Below are 21,182 nucleotides of genomic sequence, written 5' to 3'. Positions count from 1 at the left end.
ATGACTGGCGAGAAGGAGATAAAAAGGACTATGTTGACAGCTAGAGTCAGAGGGATAAACCATTCCAGGGGTTTTCCATCTCAGCAGGTCAACACTCCACTCGTGGTTTTCCTTCTTCCCTCCTCACGACTCCTCTCTCCTCCAGGAATCTCATTATGGCAGATTCACTGGATCTAAAGCCCCAATCACACGGCACTAATGAAGGACAACAAAGCCCAAACGAAACAAGAAAACTGGACTTGCGTTGGCTTCCAGGGTGATTGTTTAACTGTCATCCAGCTTTGTTCCAGCAGCTGGCACTTCATCAAAATTTTCAAATCATTGACAAATGTGAACGAATCCCAACGACATCCTCAATTCGTCTATATTTCGTTTTGCTTTCTGTCTCGACAGTTCCTTATCGTTTGGATAGTTCCCATAATGTCAGCCTTCCGTTTGACTGTCGTCCATCCTCCCAAGTCTGACATATTGCACCAAGGTCACCCCTTTGAGTCTGGTCTGCTTGAGGTTTCTTTCTCAGAGGGAGATTTTCCTTACCACTGTTGCTCTGGGGGTTGGTTAGGTTAGACCTTACCTGTGTGAAGTGCTTTGAGGCAACTCTGTTGTGATTTGGCGCTGTATAAATGAAAATAAATTGAAAATTGAAATTGAACTGAAGGTTGACGATATCTGACCAAACCAAATACCAAAGGTCCAACGAACTGAACGTAACATCCTTGTATCGCTAATGAGTCATCCACGTTTGGGACAAAAAAACATACAGAAACAATAGCTGTAAGAATGTTTTATCAACTACTTTAACTATTTACACACGTTCCAACTGTTTGTGGCTGGCATGCGTGTGCACACACATTGTTGTGAAGACAAATAACATCTCTCACCTGTTGTCAAGACAACCAGATCCCGCACCTGCAATTACCGCGGACATGAGGACAAGGCTGGCTGCGCTCGGTGTCATACCCACCATCAGTCGCGTCATCGTTAATGTTCCGTTTTGATTTTGTTTAAAGTGTTGAGGCTGATGTTCACTTTGTTTTTCTTTCATTAGTTTCGGTTTTGTTTCGTTTCTTTTTGTGCTCTTGATTCGCAGGCTTTTGAGTGAAGGGGAAGGTGCAGGATCATTCGTCCACCTTTTCTCGACAATTTGTGACTTTTTATCCTTCGTTCAGCTGTCGCCAGGTGCCGTGTGACTGGACCCTAAAGCCCCATTTACACATAGACGGTTTTGTTGGCGGATAGTACGTTGACCGAAGTTCGCGGTAGTTCCAGCTGTTTTCACGGTGGAAAGGGGCAGAGCATTTCGGCGGCGTTTTGACCGCCGTACTATCCGCAAATACGCAGATAAAACGCAGCTAAATCCACCAAATAAAGCGGCGTTTTGACGCCGTAGCATCCGGCACATGTCAGGCAACGGGGGTTAATACCCAGTTCTATCCTTTACAATCACAGGTTAAGACGCGCGTGAGAATGGCGGTGTTCTGCTGCCGCTGATAATGCCCTGTGTACCGCTGGTTAATACCCAGGTTTTTATCCAGGCAAATCCTGCGTTACTCCAGGATCTTTTGCATATAAGCACTGCCCCCAGAGTATAATAGGCTGAAGCAGCAGGAATACATGCCTCTGTCACTGCAGGGGGAGGGAGATCATTAGCCTTTTCTTCTCCTTCCTTTCCCCCTCCTCAACGTGTTGCTCCGTCTCCACCACAGGCCTCCCCTCTGCTTCTGAACCAGACCTCTTGGTAAGTCCTTGCCGCTGCCAATTTTCTTTTAGGAGGCATACTGGAGCTTTTCTGCAAAAATATCTGGAGCTGGCCGTGAGTGAGAGGTCTGCATGTAGCGCGCTAGCGTTTTTATAGAGACCGCCGCCTATTGGCCGTTTGGAACACCATTTTAACTGGGAGGTGGCGTTTAGAATGGCGTACTGTCCGCTAGCGCCGCCGTTTTGTCTGCCTCTGCCGCCGGTTAAAACGCCGTTGAGGACGCCGATGTGGGTTCTATCGCCGTTTTACACGCCGTTGGTTAGGGATACAACGCCGGCCGCCAATTACGGCGGTGTAAACTGTGGCACTACAGGAAGGGGCAGGATGAAACAGTGATTAAAAAGTATCAAACGCCATTGTTCGCGTTGTCTCCATCGTCACGCGAATTCTCCGCGAGCGCTCCCAGAATTATTCGACATGTTGAATCATTTTTTCAACAATTCCCAGTAAAGCCAGAGCTAAGCCACGCCCCCTAGTGCTGGCATTAACAACGGCGTTTGATCCTTAAGACGGCCAAAAACTGTTCCGGGACGCTTCCGGGAGCTCTTACCATCTATGTGTAAACGGGGCTTAAGGACTGAGACCCGATGTTAAGCAGAGCACAGTGTAACACAATGTCTACTTTACAACCAACACAGTTGGCGTTTTCATATCCAACACTAGTCCTTCCCACACAGACAGCATGTTTGTGGAATGTGTAGCAATCCCCACCCAATTTGCCACAACTCACCACATACAAATCACACAGCTCCACATGGTTGCCGGGGCATGCTGGGGTGTCATGAGTGTTGTGGTCATGTTTAAAACATTCATCATTGAAATTCACTTGTCATGTGGTTGCGCTTTACACGCCACAAACACAGCACCCGTGATAGCCCCACATTGTTCAAAAACTCCAAATTCATGACAAAATGGAAAAAAATAAAGACAAAGTTCTGTGTTTTGCCCCCTGCATCCTACTTGGAACAATGATTGCGCAACCTGCAAATAAAGTACCTGGACGTGCCTCATACACACTTGTGCTTTGTACTTTAGACCACACACACTCTTGACCATTAAGATAAGGCCCAAAATGTGTAAGAAAGGTCAAAAGAGTGTGGAAGAAGAGACCGAGCAGTGAGGACGGGGGTGGTAGAAAAGGAGACGATAAGTGAGGAGAAAAGTCCACAGCGTACTGCCTCAGCTACCAGATTGTTGTTGCTGCTGCAGATGGCAGGGAGGCACTTACAGCAGATTTATGTGTTGCTGCATGTGTCACTTCAGCGTCTGCATATGAGCATATGTGAGAGCACATATATGCTTGTTTAGTTTAAGTAATGTCAGCTAAATGCCATGTTTTCAAGATAAATAACCAATTAGACACTCAGCGAGAGCATGCACTGACATACAGCATCCAATCACCTCCCCAAACAAATAAATGCCATGAAGTGAGAAGTAACCTTTGGCTGCTGTACTCTATTCTTGTTTTCCCACATATCACTTTTTTTGGCATTTGTGTAAAAGCTGCATGTTTATGTGTTTTCAAGCATGCAAGCATCTTTGCAGGTCAAGAGATATAATTGTTAACATTCATCTTTGGAGGTTGGACAGAGACAGTTCTGAAGAGGAAATGAGATGCTCGGATGCACTAATGCCTGCCAGCACGTCCCGTACGCACTGAAATGTAGCCTTATGGACACTCTAATACAGACTCATTATCCTCATAATCCAAATTTCACCACACAGCCTCCCTGTTCTCTGACCTCCTTGTTTCAGCTCTTCTCTTTTCTACTCCATCCCCTCTGCATAGTGGTAATAAAGCTCTAATTCACATTCCCAATGGGATTTAAGAAAAAAAAAAATGCAGTGGCTATTTTGGAACATTACTTTTTAAATAGCCCATTCTTTTGTATAGATATGATGCCAATGAAGTCTCACACACACAAATGTGATCACCTCCATCCATCCACAGAGGTCTGTCTGTCTGTGCATACCATCTCAAAACATAGTGCACAGATTTCAAAAAATTGTTAAAATGTGGCCTTGGGTCATGGAAATGTTGAGAAAATTAGGGTGTAATCTGGATTTACATTTTGTATTTACATTCGGCAACATTTCAGATTACAGCAGTGTCCAAAGGTTTGTGAACCCTTGAGGCCAATGGGTGGTGGTGCTCATCCCCAGCTTCATAGTGTGAGTTGGATGAGAGTCTACAACACTCCCTGGATGGGATTCCAGTTCATCACAGGTTACTTACCCAAACAAGACCAATACCCATTTACAGCCAAGTGGCTGGGACAATGCAAATGAAGAGTCTTGCCCATGGACACAGACAGGTGGTGTGACCAGGAATCAAAGCCTGGTCAACATACTGATAACACAGCTCCTTACCCCAGTGAGCTGAGGACATTTCCAGTTTTTCCACAAAGAACATAAGTGGTTTACATATCAATTCTATTTGCTACAAAACAAACTAGAGCACCACACTCCTAGAACACAAGCCTCCGCCAACAAAGTCCTGTTAGAAGTGGCTTTTCATAAGCCAAAACATAATACAAAATATAGATCAAAAGGGCTTTTCAAAGTTAAAATCAAATATCCACGAAATCCTCAATACAGCTGAGATGCCAATCAAACTTAAGTCTATTCATTGAGAGTGCCAGTTTGCACTTCACTGTCACAAATGAGTGATTGAGGCACTTTTGATTGAGAAATAATGCAAAATGTACACCATATGGGCTTCTCAAAATTAAATTCAGATCTACACAAAATCCACAATCCAGATGAAACATTGTCAGGCAACAGTGAGTACCAGTCTGCACCTCACTTTCAAATATGAGAGTGACTGGGGCATGTTTGATTAAAATATACATTAAATGGTTGATTTCAATGTTAAATTTAAATGGCCACAAAATCTGTAATCTGGATCAGACTTTGTCACTCAATAAAGGATGCCATCCTACATACTATAAAATACATAAATATGAATGAAATGTGATCTTTTTTGACAGTCATAAATTTTTGGAAATTTGTTTGATTTTTCCAATATTTTTCCTGACTTTGACCTTGAAAATTTAATCAGTTCTTGGCTATCAGGATATGAATCCTCTGTATAAATGTCGTAATGATAAATGAAAAATTGTGGGTTCCAGGCTGTTCACAAAAACAAATGGGGTGAAAACATAACCTCTGCCCAACTTCACTGGCGGAGGTAACAATCCACTGTTTTGTTTTTTTTTTCCATTGCAATTTAATTTCAATTACACTTTAACTTTGGTGTGAGACATGCCCATGCACAACAATCAGCTATGACACTGTGACCACTGGCAGGTGAAATAAATAACATTGATTATCTTGTTACCATGGCATGTGTCAGTGGTTGGGATATAGGCAGCAACTGAGCATTTTGTCCTTGAAGTTGATGTGTTGGAAGCAAGAAAAATGGGGGCGCATTAAGAGTTGAGTGAATTTGACAAGGGATAAATTGTGATTGCTGGACAACTAATCAGAGCATCTCCAAAACTACAGCTCTGTGGGATATTCTTGGTCTATAGTGGTCAATGCCTACCAAATGTGGTCCAAGAAAGGAAAAACCGGTGATGGGGTCATGGCCGGCCAAGACTCACTGATGCATGTGGGGAGGAAAGTCTGACCAGTGTGGTCCAATTAAACAGAAGGATCTGCTGCTAAGATCTTGGTGCTAAATACCACAACAGACCTTCAGAAGTCTAGTGGAGTCCATGCCTTGATGGGTCAGGGCTGCTTTGGTAGCAAAAGGGGGACCTACACAATACTAGGCAGGGTGGTCCCAATAGCTGATCGCTGTATATTAGAACTAAATTACCTGCCACAGGGTTGTTTTTCCCCAAGCACTTACATTTTCAAACACATAGAAATGTGAAAATTATACAACTCTGGAAACCAGCTGAGCTTGAAAGTGTTCTGACAGTAAATAAGCTAACAGGCAAATGCCACGGCTATTAAATGAGTTAAGCCAGATCGATGTCAACTGTGGGGCAGAGGTATATAAATTTTTTTCCAAATGAAACACCATCTGACAACAGTAAAACAAGTAATCTGTTAGCATCTGTTTGCAGACAGTGTGGGAATGGTGTGCATCGTGTACTTGTGTTTGTGGATGTACGTGGGCGGTTCAAACGGAAAAACGGAGTAAGGAAGGTAGAAGCAGAGGCATGGATGACGCCGTTGTTTCTTTATGTGACATTCTGGCAGTGAGAGATGAGCAAATGATACCACCCCCCCCCACCGTGCAGGCTGCAGGAATGCTTACCCCGGCACTTTCAGTCTGCTCCGGGAAAAAGTGCAAACATTTCACACGGACGGGAGCCGATCAATGTCCGCAAACACTTTGATAGCAAACAATCACAGCCGTTTACACACAAACTTGTGCTGGCATAGTTGCAGTACAACTAGTAGTCTTATCTGTATTTTACAGTCGACTCGCTTGCTCCTCTCACGGACTCCTCTGAACTACCCATCAGTGAAATTGCTCCATTAATGATCAGGCTGCTTCATTGCAGAATTTGTTTCTTTGCAGTGAGAGCCACAGCTTTCAATCTTCATTGATCATTGCCTTTGAATAAATCTCGCCAAACAACCCTACAGGGTCAGCTGTATCGACAAAATCATACACAACTGTCGTGTAAAATCACAATGCACATTTTAAAAGGGGTCATATTGTGTATTATGGGTTTATATCTAACTTTTTAGACTTTTATGGTTGAAGATGTTTACCATGGATCCCCCAAGTCCCACAATTCTGACTACAAATGCTTGAAGGCAAATTTAAGCATAAAATAGTTCATTTTAGATTTACTCAAAGAACCACTCAACCTACGCAGGCTGTTCTCATGAAGCATTTGTAGCTTAAAGTGCAAAGCACCATAAATCATACACACAAATCCACAATAACACCTGACTAATATTATATACATCCCCCTTTTGCCACCATAGCATCTCTGACCCATTAAGGCATGGACTCCACTAGACCATTCTGTCAGAACCAACATTAATTTTTTGGGTAATATGAGCTACAGTAGCTCTCCTCTTGGATCGGCCCACAGGGGCCAGCCTTAGTTCCCCACATGCATCAGTGAGCCTTCGCCATCCATAACTGTTTTAATCTTTGGACTACTTTTGGTACTACAGACTGGAAACAATCCAAAAGAGGTGCAGTTTTGGAGTTGATCTGGTCCAGTCGTCCAGTCATCACAATTCTGTCTGTGCCAAAGACACTCAAATCTTTATACATTCTTATTTTTCTTCATTCCAACGTATCAACTTTGAGAGCAAAATGTTAACTTGCTGCCTAACATAACCCACCCACTGATGGGTGCCATTGTAATGAGATAATCAATGTTATACAACGGCTGAGTGGATCTTTCTCATTTGATTGGTGGCTTGTACATCACATGACATGGATTATTTGTACCATTTACCATTGTGTTTCATTGACCATGCAATAGTTCTTTAGCGTGCAATTTTGGTGCTATATGAAATGTGCTATTGCACGCCCATGCAATAACACTACCGGGAACGGCGTTTAACTAAACACAGCAGAGTTTGTTTTGCTGACGGACAACAATTTGAAGGAGCTAAGGGATGCTGCTAATTCTTCTAACACACACACACACACACACAAAAAAAAAAATAAAACAAACCCACAACGCTGTAAGCCATCTGAAGGCATAAAGAGCTGTTAGGAAGAAAAGCTGGGGAAATTTCTGGTGTGATTTTTTTGGCTGAACTAAGGAACTACACAAAGTTATTTTGTTTTTTGAAGTACACAAACCCAGTGCACGGCATCACGGACGACATCCTCACAATTTTGGACTCCAATTTAATGTTTGTATTGGACTGTTAAGCTCCAGTGGAACACCAAAATGTAAGTCCATTTTCTGTTTATAAATTAATAAAATATCAAATGACAAGGATCTGTTTTAGCCATTATATAATGAATGTTTTTTCATTCTTTCAATGGTACGAATCTTTCATGAGGTGAAAGATGAAATGTGGCATCTTTTACCTCATGAAAGATTTATACCATTGAACTCAAACATTCATTATTTGTATATTATTCACTGAACCCGTCAGTGGCCACAATGTTATAACTGGCCAGTTAGTTCCACCGTTAATCCACAAATGAAAAAAGAGACAATGAACACCCTGCAAATGCACAAAACGAATGTGGTTTGTGTTGTAATATAGTGATGCGTTTCATGATATTTTGGTGTTGTCACCATAATGTCACTTATACCACTCAATGACAGATGATTAATTAATGGTATTAGCTTTGGATCGCCTTTTTCAATTTAATTTCAATTTATTTTCCTTTATATAGCACCAAATCACAACAGAGTTGCCTCAAGGTGCTTCACACAGGTAAGGTCTAACTTTACCAACCCCCAGAGCAACAGTGGTAAAGAAAAACTCCCTCTGAGGAAGAAACCTCAAGCAGACCAGACTCAAAGGGGTGACCCTCTGCTTGGGCCATGCTACAAACATAAGGGTGATTCTTAGACTACGGGCACTTATTATGTCCTTTGATCATATTGTATGAAAAACAGAAAAAAGGGGAAATTTCACACTTTTATAATTATCTTTACAATGAAAGTGTGTTAAGAAATTTGTTCTAGTAGTCTATGATGACTTTTTCACCTTTTTTCAGCATCATTAAATGCAAATATTGCCGTTTTGTGCTTGTCCCACACCCAGACTTTTGATCTTCAATGATAAAAATGAATGGTAAAGCAACGTTTTTTCTAATGTTTTAAAATATCTCTGAATAAAATATCAGTAAAATAATCAAAACATAACTGGGGTATTCAATGTCATACAACTGTTGTGATTTTTTTTTAAACAAAATGTAGTTGTCCCACACTATTGCCGTAATTTCCACCAACACTGTAATGTCCCTTTAAACAGTTTGTATGAAAGATTGTTTGGGTAGTTTCTATGGAGATAAACAGTGACATCAGAGCACATGTATATAGCACCAAATCACAACAAACAGTTGCCCCAAGGCACTTTATATTGTAAGGCAATGGTGTGGTGGAAATTACATTTACAAGGCCAATAGTGCCCGTAGTTAAAGAATCACCCATAAATTACAGAAACAATTCAAAGAACAATTCACGGATGAATATACAGGAATTGCTGTTGGTGCACAGGACAGGAGGATCGCCAACACAAATACAACTCCCATCTCTGGATGGAGCTGCACCTTAAACAGAGAAAAAACAGAATCAGGCATCAGAAAGACAAAAAATACTGTATAATTTGCCAGCATTAATCAACAAGAAAAACAGAAGAAATACTAAGGTGATCGCCGGCCACTAGCCCTAAACTTCACTAAAAGACCCAGAATTTAGGTAAATTTGAGGCCGCGGCCCGCTCCAATTACTAATAACATGAATTAAAAGAGTAAAAGTGTAAAACAAAACTGTACCAGTATGCTAGCCATATGAAAGGGAAAAGAACTGTGTCTTAAGTCTGGACTTGAAAGTCTCCACAGAATCTGATTGTTTTATTGACGCAGGGAGACCGTTCCACACAACAGGGGCACGATAAGAGAAAGCTCTGTGACCCGCAGACTTCTTATTCACCTTAGGGACACAAAGTAGTCCTGCACCCTGAGAATGTAAAGCCCGGGCCGGTACGTAAGGTTTGATTAGGTCAGCTAGGTAGGGAGGTGCCAGTCCATGAATAATTTTATAGGTTAGTAGCAGCTCTAGCCCTCTTAGTTGTGGAGATATCCTGTAGATGTTATTCTGACAATTATGTTGCCATTTCTTCTGTGTGATGTCATCATAACATTGCACATACGTTTAATTACAAGTAACTTGCTGATTGATAGTAGCTTCACCTCATCTATCTAGCTGGGCTGACTGCAGATATATGCTTTCACCAGTCTGCTCCAACACTTAATCATCTGCTGATTCTCACCCATGAAATACAGTATTCTTACTAAGTTGAGTTAAAAACCTGTGCACTTGTTTCCAAATATTTCAGTGCACAAGCAGACAAAAGGAGTCAATACCCTGCACCCATCGCTGGCACGAGCTATATTAAGCTGCAGCATCAATATTTTTTGCTGCAAACTTTGCTATCTATTTTTACAACACCTGGTGACCTGTATTAGTTTGCTGAAACACTGTGGAAGGATGTGCAATATGCTAAGCCCAACTTCCAGTCCTTTTAAATGAAGCAAACATGGAAGTTGGAAATGTTGCAATTCTATGAATGACTGCTTGATACTAGCTCCAAAAGCAAGTCAGTCCCTGTAGATGCCTATGCTAAAATACCAAAATTTAGAGCAAAAATAAACATGTTTATGGCCTGGTACAAAACAATTTTGGTCTGTAAAGTTAGTTTCCCCTTTCATGACAATTGTAAAGGTATTTTTATTTATTTTTTAATTAACTCATCAGTGTAAGATGTTTAAAATATAAAGTTATGAATACTTAAGGGCAGAGATGCTTTGTGTAGCAAATGATGTGTACTAGCCTGCCAAACCTATAACCGCGCAAGCATTTGATGGTATTTTCTGTGGACTTGACTGTTTGGACTTTGAGGTTTTATTACAACCGTGTGAGATGACATAGGTTGTGGTATGATTTAACATGTCTATGCTCCACTGTGTGTCTAGAGAGTGCATTTTTTTTGTGGGTGTGTTGTTTAAATTGTATGTTAGCACCATTAGCACTGTTAGAAGATAACAGCTTGGAGATGTTAGTTCCACTGTTGCTCCACCATCACTGAGGCAATAAGATGGGCATAATACACTGTATATATTACTTTAAGTAAAATATACCCATAATAAAATGCCCAAACTAAAATTAGACTATTAGCATTAGCTTACTTGGTAAGTCTGAGATGGGGGCTTGTTTGTTACGCGTCATTCATCTCACCCATTTCACACCAGTCTTACCCATGTCTCCCTCTTTACCCATTTATGGGTTAGCCAGGAGTTAGGTGAAAAAACACTACCAATATGGCGACACCCAGACCTGCATCATTTGAGCTTCAAAAAACCTATTTTATGACAGAGAATTTGCCTAGTATACACTAAAAAAGAAAAAGGAAACAACTTAAAACATGTATACTGGCTGCACATGATCAAAACGTGTGCAAGTAACAAAATTTTCTTGTTTCTCAATTAGGAACATAAAGTTAGGTTATTTGCACAAATTCTGATCATGTGCGACTATGTACATATTTAAATCATGTAAATCCAACAGACCTTTTTAAAAAAAAAAAAAAAAAAGTCTATGGTAATATGACATCTTTAAAGATAAACACATGGCACACCGCACAACCTGATTAATAACACTCTACATCCAAGCAATTAAAAATACCACTGAATCCCAATAACCATAACAACAGCAAATCTATACCTTTAGGAAAAAAAGCTCATCTCCTCATGATATCTAATGGCTCATCTGTATTCAAAATGCAATCAATTAATTTTAAAGTGCCTTTCACAGATTTACCTCGAAACATGGATGAGAATATTGAGTTTAGCCCAGAGGTGCATTGTAAACATAACTTCTCCCATAACTATACTGTTATGTTATGAATACTGCCTGTAGCAGTTTACCTTTGATGAAGAATTTAGAACAATCCAGGCATGTTAAGGTGTATTAAGTAAAATTTTTCTGTCCCACAGAACTGATGGTATTTTATAGTTCCTGTTATTGGATTAATAATCCTGCTGTCCCTATTAAACACCCTCACTGTTATGGGGTTGTTTTTGTTTTTTCATATAAATAATAACATCGGTGTCCACAGTCGTAAGCTGTATTAATTCACTATCGATGGGCCAGGCATGACCAACATGTGTAGTGTCCACTCAAAATTGGATTATAGAAAGTGGGTTAGACAAATAACTGCAATATATGGAAGAAACACGAGGGAGGAGACACCTTCACTGGGATTCAAACCAAGTGTCACTCTTGGATATATGAATATGTTTTTCCTGTTATGAGCCAATGAAGACAGAAAAACCTGCAGTGTCATGTGTGTATAGCATTCAATATCAGAGTTCAATGAAATATGCATGAAGTATCAACCTGCAAACCCCCCCACCCACCCACCCACACACACACACACACACAGGGTAACAGCATGGTGTTTCATGAGCTCACATGAACACCAACGCACACGCAGATACAAAGTGAAAATTCTGGCTTTACACCGATTCAGCTCAGTTTTGTTCACACAGCCCCCCCACCAAAAAATCTTGAGAACGTCTCAGCGGGCTTCAGGCTGTGTCTGTCCATCAAAGAGCAGAGCTGCAGCGTCAAAGAGGACAGACGAGGAGACAGAATGACAGGAACAGACAGGTTTAACGTAGTCAAGAGTGAAGAGAATGCAAAGGTGGAGGTGAAGGAAGGAGAGAGTGCAACAGGAAGACAAAAGGGTTTGACATCATGTCATCCATAAGAGCAACTGCCGTAAAATATCCCAATACAGGAAGAAATTGAGCGCAGAGGTGTACTTTGTACATACTTTATTTTACTGTCTTTAAAATGTCGACTCACAAACTGAATAATAATGAAAATGATTGCTTTTTTAAAAACTATCGTTAATTTACCATAATGAGTTGAGTAGGAATACACTTCAGCTGCTGTTCCCAAAAAGCGGTCTCCTTGCCGTGTTTGAAGCAGCCCAGTCCCCCTCACCACTCGACAAAAGTCAGGAAAGGTCAGTTTTTAAAACTCAAAATGTTACAGATGGATTTCAGTTCAATTCTATGAAGTGGTGGCATTTGGTTCAAGAGTTGATTCAATTTTGGTCTGATCCAGAGCCACCTCCTGAATCAATTTTAACTTTTTTATGAGGTTGCAATTTTGCACTATTTTGTCAGTTGCAAACTGAAGCTAATGAAGACTATCAGATGTGTGTCCCCATGACAGACTCAATATGCATTTAGTCATGATGCAGGAGACTAATTTGGATGCGAGCGCTTTGGTTTACAAGACACACGAGGAAAGATAGCATGTTTTTCATTTTAAAACAAATATGAGCTCCTACAATGAATGCAAATCAATTGTGGATACATAATTTTGGGATGTCCCAGCAAAATATAGAGCAGGTAGTTCAGTGGGGAAGGCGCTGTAGACTCAATTTCTACCATTCCGTATCCTTGGACAAGACACTTCATCTATATTGTCTCAATCCACTCAACTGTAAATGCGTAGCAGTCTTGGCTCGAGAAGTAACATGGGGAATATAGGGCCCCTGTGTGTATTCATTCAGAGCGGTGAGATGATAAAAATAAATGTAGAGGTTTTGAAGCCAAATGACTGCTCATTCATGGTGTTGCATGCTCTTTAATTCAGACCTCACAATCATTTATGGACATAATTTTAACAAGCTTACCACAAGGACCACCATAAAACTTTCCATTTAAGAGAATAATTACACAATTATTTAGCATTACAGTTGTCTCAGAATCATTTGTGCTCCTGTGACATCACCGCATTTCTGCCTTAAGATGATTAATTTTTATTTAGATCATGAGGTTAGTTTAGTTCACACAGGCATCTGTTGTAGTTTTTGACACCAATGAGGCTGAAGTGCCTGTTTCTAACCAGACATAATAACTAACTGTGTCCTTATCAATTTGGAGAGATTTAAGAGCATATGTGGATGAGGTTGCATGCTGTGATGGCACCAATACTTTCTACTTGCAGTTTCCCTGTTCTACCAATTAGGGCTGCCCAAATCTACACCTGCCCTGCTCCACCCACAAATAATTAGCTGACACATGTGCTAAGCCAATGAGGCACTGGAAAACACCAAAATTAAATAATCAGCTGTGACTCAAGCAGGTAGATGTAAAAACATGCAGGGCATGTGCCCTCCAGGAACATACATATTTGGGCAGATGATCTGTGTATGCATGGTCAGAGCTAAGTACAAGTTGGTATATTCCACACTCTGCATAAAAATGTTCATATGGACAGTTTAAGCACAAATCTGTGCAACACTGATAATGGTTAATGAACTGTTGATAAATGATGATCCTGGACTCTCGTGCACCTCATGTTACAGAATCTGGAAAGAAGCACTGACACCAATGCCTATATAGCACTTACTAATTCTTCTCCCCATAGCAACATGATTTATAATGCGTAGGCGCAGTTTGTGATCTCTGGTTGCTTGTTGGATTGCATTAACTAATGCTAATGAGCCCATTTTAGCAAACCTCAGTGAAATGATTAGACTTGGCCTTGAACAGAAACCATTAAACTTTGGGGCACAGGAGCATAAAAAGTGAGAGTCTGAGAATTAACATTGTACCAAGGGACAATGTTAATAAAAGCATTGAGTAGGGTTGGTGAGGCGAGGCTCAAAAGCACAGTGTAGAATCCTCTTCAAACAAATTCTAACATTGGAACATTCTGCGTGATTTGGCTAGAGTCTAGGCACTCTAAAGAGCACTCGTCTGGTTCCTATAACGCCGATCCCCACGTGGACAGAGTGTCATCTTGGTTTTTAAGTTATCATAACTTCATAATTAAGAAGACATTTGCTGCTGTGTTAATGAACAACAAAATCTTTCATGCAGAACAAACATCCTCTCTGCAGGACACCAGCCCATCTGTTTGCTGAGGGAAATGTGCTCCCTCGCAGACAGTTGCTAAAAAGAGAGCAGGGAAAACTGCTTCACACACACACACACACACACACACAGCAAGTATGCAGACATGACATCATATTTTTTCAGTGCCGAGTCTCTGCAGTGAGCGTGGGCAGGCATGCGCGTGCATCTCGGTGTGATTACATCTCAGTGAGAGTAAGAAAGCAGCAGCCCAGGCTGTGCATGTGTGTTTATGTGACCTTGTCTGTCACTTAGAACTTGAGGCGATCTAAAGGCATCTTTTCACTTCAATGCTTTCATTTCCTTATCGCTGCATCGCCTTCCATCCTTTGGCTTTGTGTCTCAGGCTTCTTCTTCTTCACTCCGCTTATTTGTTGCTCATACAGTGATGTTTGTTTTTGTCTTTTGTTGGGCTGCCATGGCCTGTGAGCACTGTTTAATTCTAACCCCGCACTCCCTCAGGACAGAGAATGGTTGAGCGTGGGAGGGACCGGTTTGGTGGAGGAGGACAAGGGCAAAGGGACTTCATTAATCAATCAAGCAGCTTTGAAAATGTACCTAATTAACGGCTAATTACAGATCTGGGCACCAGGCCAACTAGCATCCCATGTACCTCCGCTAATACGACCCCCACAGTATCCCACATGACACCAGAGGTAAACACCCCTCCCTCATCCCCTCCTACACTCTCTTCGTTATTAGCCCATTCAGTCAAGCATCCACCCATCCTTTTCTGTTTCTGTGTGTACAGAAATAACAGATCACAACAGAGAACGGGTTTCGTCTGTCTGAGCTCTCCTCTCTTCTTACCGTAGAAATATCAGCAGTCATCATGGGCTCCTGGAGGATTTTTGATGGGGACGTGGCACCATGATAATGGCTGCTACACTTTTTCTGTTTCCCATGCTGGCTTTCTCTGCAAGACATGCTGGCACGCCAAGCCCGCTGAATCCTGGGAAAATGCATGGATAGAAAATGTCAGTGACATTTTACATAGTACCATCAGAAACTTTATCTTGAGTTGTAGAAAAGCCATTAGTGTCCTGGTACTTCCTGTCTTACTGTGGGATTGTGATACTTGGATGCTAGCTACTGGCATGAGGCAACGACTTGATGGCAGTACACCTGACACTTTGGTGGCAGGTGTCTTTCGGGGATCTTTCAGTACCACTAAAATGATGTTGTGTCCAAGGCCCCCTGATATGAGCATGTCTTTGATTCATGCAATAGCACGCACGTCGTCGTGATGATCCCACCAGCCGTGTTCCCAGCTGGACACCGTTCTTTGGTCTACCGGCTGCCACGCGCTCTGCGTTGGACTCTGTGTATATAAAATAATGGATTAATCATTTTCTCTGCAAACTGACTGATGAAAACGGCTGGAATCACTTCATGAATCACAGAGGACCACTCCAGCTTCAGCTGTTCACACGCGTGCACACCTAACAAGCTGTAGAAAGCATTTTGAGCTGTCTAAAAAGGTAATTATTTGTCATGTTTACATTGTCATGACTTGGAAAAACAGTTGTGTGTCCTTTCCTTCTTGTGCGCACCTGTTAAAGTGTGTTTTTGATAGATTTAACTTCTTGTTATCCTTCAGATGAGCTGCGCTCTGATGCAATCCGCTGACATCACCACTCGCTCGTTCATGTCTTTTTTGCTCCACCTGACGAGCTGCACATCGTGTTGGCGAATAGATCGCGCCACGTAGCACAACATTTATGCATGAAAGATTTTTTGAACATTTGAAAATTCTCTGTGTGCAATAGCACACACTAGCACTCCTCTCGCGACCTGTCTGCACCCCTGGTTTACTCTCCAGCACGACACAGGTCATGCTAGTGCGCGAGTCAAAGGCATGCTTGTGTCAGTGAGCCTTTAGTATGTATGGTTACTTCGGGAGATTTAGTTGAAAATCTATCAGCTGCATTGTGAGGGAATGTCAGTTACACCATTTTGGCCAGGTGGCACATCTCTGTGCATGGTGGAGCATGTACGTGCCTCGGTGTTGAGGACCCCAGCAACTGGAGAGGGCCACATTTCACCAGGCTGTAATGTGCGTGATGGATGGTTACTTTTGTGAGGTGGAGATGGACCAGTTGTCTGTCTGGGTGGTTGCCATCTGGTACCTACGATGGTTCCATCGTGCGGTAGATTTGACATAGTGTAGCAGCAGTGCATGATGTATCAAGGAGGTTCATTCACATACACGGTGAGCACATTATAAAGGGGATCTCTCACGACTGATTTTTGGTCCAGATTTCTGTCCCAATTTCAAAATTGAAGAAATCAAGCCTGTTTTTTTGTTTGTTTGTTTTAAATTGTTACCAAAATTCATATGTAATCGCAGTTCCTGAATTCACAGATTGTGTTTGATTCCCATAATACAATTTTTAATGCTATACTCCAACATTTTTCCTCACACTTTTCTAAAAAGCTAAAATTTCTGTAAAAATCTTAAAAATCTTCTGTTGAAGAGCGTGCCATGCTTTTCATAAGTTTCATGATGCAGAGAAGGATCAGAAGGAGGCTTGTGCTCAGAGAACAACGGATTTCCATGACTGCACACTATATACAATTATCCACTGTCACATATTTTTACACAAGATCATACCAGATCTGTTCCAACTAAATGCAGTCATAGTATGTTGTGGAGTATAAGTCTCATTTGTTAAAAAAAAAAAAAAAAACCTGCCTCCCGAAGAAGAAGAAAAAACACAAAAATCACTCTGGAGTAAATCCCAGTGGGAAAAAAAGTCACAGGGTTTCCCAAAACTAGTGAAAAAACCTTGCAACCTAAGCAGATCTGCCATTGCCCAAAAAAAAAAAAAAAAAAAAAAAAAAAACTGAAGACCAAACGGGTAGCATGCTATACAGAGCGTTGTTCATTCAGCTGCTCCCGTTGTGTTCGGGGTTGCCACAGCCCAATCCACATTCGTATATGGCACAAGTGTTATACCGGATGCCCTTCCTGATGCATCTCCAGAGCATGCAATAGAGAGTAATCCATGGTAATCATGGTGTTGTAAGCTGTTAAGAAGGTTTTGACAATGTTCAAAAAATTGGTGCAGGTGTGACCCATCGCGGTCCCCAAAAGTAAATATTCGGATTTCAAGTCAGAATTGTATTGGGCATATAGAGAAATGCATTTGTTGCTTTAATGTTACAGATGGCTTTTGTTTTATGTCATTACAGCATCTTGAAATAAATAATTTTGAGTTGAATATGGAGTTGGCTTTGCAGTTACTTTGATGTTAATTTAAAGTTACAGGCTGAAATTAAAATAAAGTGTATTTTTTTTCATTTCTGGGACAGAACGATCTCATTGATCTGAGCAGGCAGCAATTGTGTGCAGTAGCTGTGTGCTGGGGAGCAGGGGGGGATTAGCATGGCTTGGTGGGATGCATGGTGACTTGGCCGGATGCACAGAGCACACAGGGTGGCACCTTGCCTAGGCAAACTGCTCAGTGATCTGGAAAAACTGGCGTAGAGGTTTGCACATAAGCTGCATGGAATATTCGTTGCATACTGTCTCCTGCTGCTGGGGACTATCAAACCCAATTACTTCATATCTGGACTCCGGACACTACCAGCAAACAAAAATCAGTAGTGGGCGATCACATTATACTCTGGACAACACAATAGTCATGTTTTTTGGGCTCATAGTTTATCCTGATATGATGATTTTTGTAAACATGTTTAAAACTTTCCAGACTGCTAAATAAGCTCTACAATGCTACTTTTATTTCATGCAATTCAGATGCCAATTGTGTATCCACCCCCTGATACTCAAAACCATAGCCACTTGGCTATCAGAAACTGGTAACGGGCGAGAAGATATAAGACACAGAAAATATATTCACCTCTTTTGTAACTCATTCATTTTGTTCTGAATACCACTGAGGAATGACATCGTGCAACATACAACCCCAATTCCAATGAAGTAGGGATGTTGAGTAAAATGTAAAAAAAAAAAAAAACAGAATACAGTGATTTGCAAATCCTCTTTAACCTATATTCAATTGAATACACCACAAAGACAAGATATTTAATGTTCAAACTGATAAACTTGATTGTTTTTGTGCAAATATTTGCTCATTTTGAAATGGATGCCTGCAACATGTTTCAAAAAAGCTGGAACAGTGGTATGTTTCCCACTGTGTTACATTACCTTTCCTCCTAACAACACAATAAGCATTTGGGAACTGAAGACACTAATTGTTGAAGCATTGTAGGTGGATTTCTTTCCCATTCTTGCTTGATGTACGACTTCAGTTATTCAACAGTCCGGGGTCTCCGTTGTTGTATTTTGCGCTTCATAATGCGCCACGCATTTTCAATGGGCGACAGGTCTGGACTGCAGGCAGGCCAGTCTAGTACCCGCACTCTTACTACGAAGCCACGCTGTTGTAACACGTGCACAATGTGGCTCGGCATTGTCTTTCTGAAATAAGCAGCGACGTCCCTGAAAAAGATGTTGCTTGGATGGCAGCATGTGTCGCTCCAAAACCTGGATATACCTTTGAGCATTGATAGTGCCATCACAGATGTGTAAGTTGCCCATGCCATGGGCAATAACACACCCCCATACCATCACAGATGCTGGCTTTTGAACTTTGTGCTGGTAACAATCTGGATGGTCTTTTCCCTCTTTTGTCCGGAGGACACAACGTCCATGATTTCCAAAAACAATTTGAAATGTAGACTCAGACCACAGCACACTTTTCCACTTTGCATCTGTCCATTTCAAATGAGCTCAGGCCCAAAGAAGGTGTCGGCATTTCTGGATGTTGTTGATGCATGGCTTTCACTTTGCATGGTAGAGTTTTAACTTGCACTTGTAGATGTAGCGACGAACTGTGTTAACTGACAATGGTTTTCTGAAGTGTTCCTGAGCCCGTGCGGTAAGATCCTTTACACAATGATGTTGGTTTTTAATACAGTGCCGCTTGAGGGATCGAAGATCACAGGCATTCAATGTTGGTTTTCGGCCTTGCCGCTTACGTGTAGAAATTTCTCCAGATTCTGTGAATGTTCTTTTTACATTATGGACTATAGATGATGGAATCCCTAAATTCCTTGCAATTGAACGTTGAGAAACATTGTTCTTAAGATGTTGGACTATTTTTTCCACGCATTTGTTCACAAAGTGGTGATCCTTGCCCCATCTTTGGTTGTGAATGGCTGAGCCTGTTGGGGATGCTCCTTTTATACCCAATCATCACGCTCACCTGTTTCAAATTAACCTGTTCACTTGTGGAATATTCCAAACAGGTGTTGTTTGAGCATTCATCAGCTTTCCCAGTGTTTTGTTGCCACTGTCCCAGCTTTTTTGAAATGTGTTGCAGGCATCCATTTCAAAATGACCAACTACTTGCACAAAAACAAAAAAGTCTATCAATTTGAACATTAAATATCTTGTATTTCTGGTGTATTCAATTGAATATAGGTTGAAGACGATTTGCAAATCATTGTATTCTGTTTTTATTTACATTTCACACAACGTTCCAACTTAATTCGAATTGGGGTTGTACATTTCTCCATTTACGACTCAACTTCTCATTCTCGTTTGTGACTTGCTCAACACATTTTTCCACTTTTCTTGCTCACACATTTTCCTGACATCTTTCCACCTCTTCAAATCTCCCTGGTGTTCTCTGCCTCTATAGACTTTTTCACTTCATCTTTTGCTCACTTTATATTTTCTTTCATCTCTGAAGTCGCCATAATCCCAGGGTCGAGGATGGAGTGTTGGATCAATTACCTGAAGGAGAAACACATTCTCCTCCAGTGGAGCAGAGAGACTAAGTCAAACTGAACAAATTAAATTAAGCCATAACTCTAAGCGCCAAAACCGATATCTTTCCCCTTCTTCCCCATCCCGGTTTTCCCCCGCTGTGTCCTTCCTTTGTTATGTCTATCTTTACATTCCCATCAAACTTATTTTGTCTTACATTGGAGTTTATTCTAACTTTCTTCTATCCGCTTCACCTTCTAAACCCTAATCATGTTAATACTACACAGAAACATTGGCTTTTCTCTTCTCTCTCCCTGACTTTCAAAGAAATGAAACCCTGAGGCACAAACTGCCCTTCCCTTTCAAAGCTTGATTTTGCAAAAAGCGTTCATCTCCCAACATGTGAAAGCTTGTGTGCACTCTGACCCCAAGTCAGATACCCAATCAGAAAGAAGCCCAAATTAAATCCACACATATATTTCTCTCTATACATAACATTTGAGGGCAAACGTGATGTGGATCAAGACAATAAAATATATCAAAGGCAGAGCAGCCAGTCATATAGATGCTACCTAAGCCCTGAGTGACACTTACACCACAGCCTTGACCTCCAGGTGCTTGCGTTGCTCACGGCGCTGAGGGCTATTGTCAGGCTCCTCCTCGGTCCTACAGGAACTGCTGCTGTGACGACAACAACAACAACAACACACAGACACGCTGATGTGATGTGACAAAGACGATGATTTATTAGCAACACCTCATATGCTACAAATGTATACATAATTAATAATCATACTGAATTCAAAGTGAATCCTTTGTGAGGACAAGGATTTTTTTCTGTAGCGCAGCATTTCCCCAATCGCAATCCTCGGGGACCCATAAGCTGTACTCTATCTGTAACTGCTCTACCCACAGCTGATTGGCTCACTCAGATGTCTATATGCTCATGAGCACACCTGGATGAGCTAATCGGCTTCAAACTGCATGGAGAGATGAAAAATGTACAGGTTAGCAGTCCCCGAGGATTGAGAATGAGGGAACAGCTGCTGTAGCAGAACAAAGTTGTTCAGTAAAAGTCA

The 21,182-nt window shown here is 41.4% G+C and overlaps 1 protein-coding gene across 3 annotated transcripts in view; it reads right to left on the bottom strand.

Annotated features, from left to right (window-relative positions):
• Nucleotides 1-21,182, bottom strand: part of schip1 (schwannomin interacting protein 1) — a 1,140,784-nt gene that overhangs the window by 1,073,171 nt on the left and 46,431 nt on the right. The window contains exons 4-5 of one of the 3 annotated variants that reach the window (XM_034168281.1): nt 20,698-20,820; nt 15,177-15,318 (exon numbers count right to left, since the gene is read on the bottom strand). In XM_034168281.1, the coding sequence (XP_034024172.1) occupies nt 15,177-15,318; nt 20,698-20,820 (265 nt within the window). The remainder of the gene's footprint in view (nt 1-15,176; nt 15,319-20,697; nt 20,821-21,182) is intronic. The other 2 variants (XM_034168282.1, XM_034168283.1) reach the window with 2 other exon arrangements.

Source organism: Thalassophryne amazonica, chromosome 4, assembly GCF_902500255.1.
Source record: "Thalassophryne amazonica chromosome 4, fThaAma1.1, whole genome shotgun sequence".
Taxonomy (NCBI): Eukaryota; Metazoa; Chordata; class Actinopteri; order Batrachoidiformes; family Batrachoididae; genus Thalassophryne; species Thalassophryne amazonica.
The sequence above is the reverse complement of the archived record's forward strand: the minus strand, read 5'-3'. Positions and strand labels throughout refer to the sequence as shown.